This window comes from Priapulus caudatus, unplaced genomic scaffold (genome assembly GCF_000485595.1).
Source record: "Priapulus caudatus unplaced genomic scaffold, Priapulus_caudatus-5.0.1 Scaffold733, whole genome shotgun sequence".
NCBI classification, from domain to species: Eukaryota; Metazoa; Priapulida; class Priapulimorpha; order Priapulimorphida; family Priapulidae; genus Priapulus; species Priapulus caudatus.
Window position 1 is genome coordinate 15491 of NW_014577794.1, and position 5108 is coordinate 20598.

General features: G+C 41.3%; 1 protein-coding gene and 1 non-coding gene across 2 annotated transcripts in view; one reads left to right on the forward strand and one right to left on the reverse strand.

Annotated features, from left to right (window-relative positions):
• LOC106813170 (ETS-like protein pointed) overlaps positions 1 to 5108 on the reverse strand; it is a 94519-nt gene that overhangs the window by 2479 nt on the left and 86932 nt on the right. Inside the window, exons 5-6 of the mRNA XM_014817239.1 lie at positions 4742 to 4816; positions 620 to 673 (exon numbers count right to left, since the gene is read on the reverse strand). Of these exons, the coding sequence (XP_014672725.1) occupies positions 620 to 673; positions 4742 to 4816 (129 nt within the window). The remainder of the gene's footprint in view (positions 1 to 619; positions 674 to 4741; positions 4817 to 5108) is intronic.
• Trnar-acg lies at positions 2952 to 3024 on the forward strand. The gene has a single exon. It is a non-coding gene; the product is annotated as a tRNA-Arg (tRNA).

The following is a 5108-nucleotide window of genomic DNA, read 5'->3' on the forward strand; positions in this document are numbered from 1 at the left end:
TTCATCGCTTCATCGCTTCATCGTTTGTAAAAATCGGCTGGTGTGCGGCGGCCTTTACCAACATGTGTCAATAGAACTGGTGGTTCGTAAGCCGGAAAAATGACGGGAACGCTCATAAAACACGAGTTGTCTGTTTCAGCGCCGTTGGCTTAATTTATTATTCGACAGGAAAAACGGGATATTGTCGGAAGTTTAATTAAGTTAAACGCAGCAATAATTAAGCGCACAACGGGCTTACAGAGTCTACAGTGTGAACTAATTTAACTTTATTCGCGTCATAAGCGTGGCAAACAGAGAAATGCAAACGGTCGACATTCTGCCCCGGTAATCAGTAAGTCATGAAATCGCGTAAATAACTCGGTGAATCTCGTTAAGTCATTTTCTTTTTTAATCAAGAATTCTGCGATGGAAGAAAAAACGAAAACCCCCGTTTTCCGTTTCCGGAATGCTGTTCCGGATGTGCTAATCGTGTTGGTGCGCTCTGATTGCTCCTGCCAACAACAACCAGACTATCATCTTTTGCGCATTATCGTTCTAATCACGTGCTAACGCAATTACAATAGAATGCTCGGATGTTGCGCGAGCGAATAAAACCGATGTAAGTACACCGCAGATTTACCTGAGTGCGCCAGACGATTGCTCGTCGGTCCGAACAGCTGGTATGGATCGGCACCTGCAAATACACGAACATGTATCAGTGCAATCGGATTATGCGACGAATTTAGGACGATTATTAATTCAAAGATTAATTTCTAGTTATTACATGATCCAGTACGAAATAACAATACACGATTCGATAACAACAATCTATAATCGAAATATCAATACACAAGTCAATCGATGTCAGCAATCGATAATCATGATATTAATACATGAGCTCGATATCAATAATCGATAATCCAAACATCAATACATGAGTTCGATATCAATAATTGAGAGTCGAAATATCAATATACGATTCAATATCAATAATCAGTAATCACAATACGCATTCAATCGAGTAGGGATCTGAAGAAAACGAAACACCAAACACGGACAATATTGATTGAATATAAGTCTGATAGCGCCATCGCTATAACACCGGACCAGAGATCGACGCACGTTGAATTCGAAAGTGCCGAGTGAAGCCGGGTAGGGCCTCACCCGGTAAGTGTCACTAAAACGGCGCGACACAGCATCGACGGTCGCCTCATAACCGGCACGTCACCGTCGCCACGACAGACGGTGACGTCGGTGAGACCACGTGACCCTCAAATGCGAGAAGCCAACCTCCACGCCCCCTATAATCTCGTTTGCCTCGGCCGCGGCTTCACCGCTCGTTCGTTATGTATTTAAATTCGAGCTGATGCGTTGACGCGGGGACAAAGCGCGGCCGAGGCGTGCAACAACGGAGGTCGAATCAGCTGCCGCTTAATTACGCTGTGCCGTGATGACGATTGCCAATTAGGGACGCCCAATTGGCACCGTAATTGTGTTATCTGTGCCGCTGAGAGAGTACTGCTGACTTACGGGCATTCTGGCGTGCATGCCGTGATATATATATATATATTATACATATGTGGTGTGTGTGGGTGTGTTGTGGTGTGTGTTTGTGTGTGTGTGTGGGTTTTGGTGTGGCGTTGTGTCGTGTGAGTGTGTGTGTGTTACGTGTTGGGTGTGTACTGTGTGTGTGTGTGGTGTGTGTTGTGTGTGTTGTGGTGTGTGGTGTGGTTGTGTGTTTGTGTACGGTGTGTGTTTGTGGTGTGTGTGTGGTGTGTGTGTGTGTGTGTGTGTGTGTGTGTGTGTGTGTGTGTGTGTGTTGCGTGTGCGTGTGTGTGCCAGGTCACTGAACAGTGGCAATTGATTACGAACCTATTTGGTGCTTACAGAGTTTGTCACGCGAATTTCGACCTAAAATGTTTCACAGTGGCGGCCTAATATCATTTGATGTACTTAGCAGTTGTTTGTGAGGCTAAGTGTGGTGTAGCTATATTGCGTGTGCATGTACATTTGCGAATATAAGTGAGAAAGCAAGATTAATATATTATGATAAATTCGGTGCTGTAACCCGTATCAAACCTCAGATATGTATCTCTGTCAAATAATACAGATCACTATACATGCACGAAGTCGGCGAAATTCAAAAAGCGGTTATAAATAGGTAAAAAGGTCACCGTCGAAAATAAGGGAGCTTTGTATATGGAATTATTTATTTTGGGTTTCAAAGACCTTGATTAAAAATAGCTCTCTAATAAGTAACAAATTTAAAATTTGAATAATTTTGCATTTAAAGTCGTCATTGAAAATGCGCCGTAAATACGTTGTCAGCACCTGATTTTCAATTTTCAATTCGTCAATTTTATATGAAAATTCGATCAAGTCATTAGTCATCGTTTCTTAAAATATTTTTAAAATTTTACTTGATCTTATATAATATTATATATATATATTTAATATATATTATATATTAATAATAATTAATGATTATATATATAGGGCCTATATATATATTCGGTATAGACGATATGTATTCTAAGAAATACTGTTCTGAGAATTTCACATGAACAAAACAAAACAAATACACTGGGTTGAGCAGCGAAATTCACTGAGTCCTCGATTGTGACAACAAGCTAACGAGCTTGTCCTTGAATAACGACATTTGTTTTTATGCACCCCTGATAACAACCTCACTGTCCCTACTAGGACAAGCCTCACAAATGTTTACTTGGTTCCTAGGGGCCCGGTTGTATAATGCATGAAAATAATATAATGAATATGATGATGGCCCGAACCAAAATTTAAGGTTGTATGAGTCCTACAATGAATGTTGGTTGCGTTAGGTATCGATTGTTATACGGCGTTTTACTAGCAAGGATCCGAGTCACGCTAGTATTGCTCACAGTCACACTCGACTGCTTTTTAAGTTGTCACACAATAAGGTGTTGGCCCTGACGGTGCAGAATCACATATGGGGGCCAGTGGCGCAACGGATAACGCGTCTGACTACGGATCAGAAGATTCCAGGTTCGAATCCTGGCTGGCTCGACATTTTATCGAAATTAATTTTGCATACTAATTCTCGTTGTACAGCTAATAGGAAAGCATCCACACGCCTATAAAATCTGTGTGTATATTACAATAATATAATTACTAACATTTAATCTATCTATCTATATGGTTGTATTTATTAATGCATATAATTGCTTAAATTATGATTCTATAGAACTGATATGTACGCTGTGTTACATACTATAAGTTTAAACTGTTTATTCCTACTACCTTAACGTTATTTCTTTCCAATTTTTAATTTGTCAGATTATATTCATTCGGTCGCGTCACATAATTTGCATATACGCGACGAACGAAGATAGATGAGCTGCTTTATTACTTATTTCGCTCGTCAAAATCATCAGATATTCGGCTCCTGAATTATAATTCATTAACGTGTCATTGTGTGATGACAGTTGTAAAAATATTCGAAGTAATTAAAAATCGCAGCGAAAGATTAAAATCCAATTTCTTCTTTGGTCGAGAGAACAGATCCTCTCGCACGCGTCGACTACGTATACGGGCAATGTATGCATGCAGCCTCTCGCGTGCGCACTATATATACACCCAGTATATTATCCTGTAATCATGCCATACGGCCATAGATCTCTTTGTGCAAACACTGAATCGATGAATAATGATATATAAATTAAATGTGTGCCGATATAATGTTTACACTGAATATTCAGGCATCAGATAACTTAAAAGACCAATTACGACTCGGTTAAACACAGCCGAGCCTGTTATTTGCAGTCGGCAGTATTGAATTTCGTGACTTTGCACTCGTACTATGGCGGCAGGCGAAAGCTGCAGGAAACCTTGTTAGGGCCGCATCCCCGCCGCGCTCTGCAGCTTCCCTCCAGCGTGCGCGCGCGTTCCCGCGGCAGGCGGAGACTGAAGCAGGAACTAATCCGTGTTGCGTGACGGTTACGATGCTGAGCAGTGTACGAGGGGCACGGACCTGCATGGCAGCGATTTCTGCGATACACGCTGCCGCCGGCTTTCAAGATCGCAGATAGAGCGTGTATATTACACACGCCGATATATCCGGGGGTCGAGGGTCGAGGTAGTGGTGGGGAATGCCAATAACGACGTCGGAAAGATTTCAGTTAATGCTTGACTACAATATATGGCAATGATGCGTTTGTACTTCGTGTAGGCTAGAGAAAACACTCGGTCGTGGACTCCTGTGTTCTGCAAGATGTTGTTATGCAGATAGCTGGCATTTCAATTCACTTATATGTATCGCTCTTGATGCTTAAAATGTGACGCATCTAGCATGTCGAATACAAGAAAATGTCGAATATACCTGGGTGTGTGCATGTATGTATTGCATATGTTGCACGTATTGAAGTCAAATGACCTGTAGAAATCATCTGTGGCTAATTTTGTCCTGTTAAACCCACGTGATATTTACAAGACCAATCGCATTCAATGATGTGTCGTCGATGATTTTCGGGCCATGGAATTATCACGCACACTTGGATTCACATTTATTTACACGAGGAAACCTATACGTCTATGAAGTTATCCAACCAGCACATAAACTGTATCAATGTATTTCTATAGGTTTATCAGTGTGCGACCTGCACGGTTATCTCGTATAGTATATATGAACCAGCGCGTCGTTTCGCATTCCACACTACAGAACAGCTTGACTTAAACTGTCATTAAAGCGACACTAAGAGCTTCGTAATTAAATTAACTAATATACCTGTCATATTTCTCAGGTGAGAGTGGGCATCTAGTGCCGGCTTGCCCATCGTGTGTAACGCATTCGGGTGGTAGCCTGTAACAAATCAAAACATCGCGTAAACTACACGAACATTACTGACATATTTATTAATATACTAAGTATGGCCTCACGGCAACTCTCAACGGTGTGATAACACATTAGATGAAAATAATTTCCTATCATATGCCAATTTCTAACGTGAGGCGTAATTTTAGTGGTATTTATACAGGTCACGTTAACGTTACGTTTTGCGAGTAGAGAGAGAGAGCGCGCGCGAGAGAGAGAGAGAGAGAGATAGATTGATAGAGATTGAGAGAGAGATAGATTGATAGAGATTGAGAGAGAG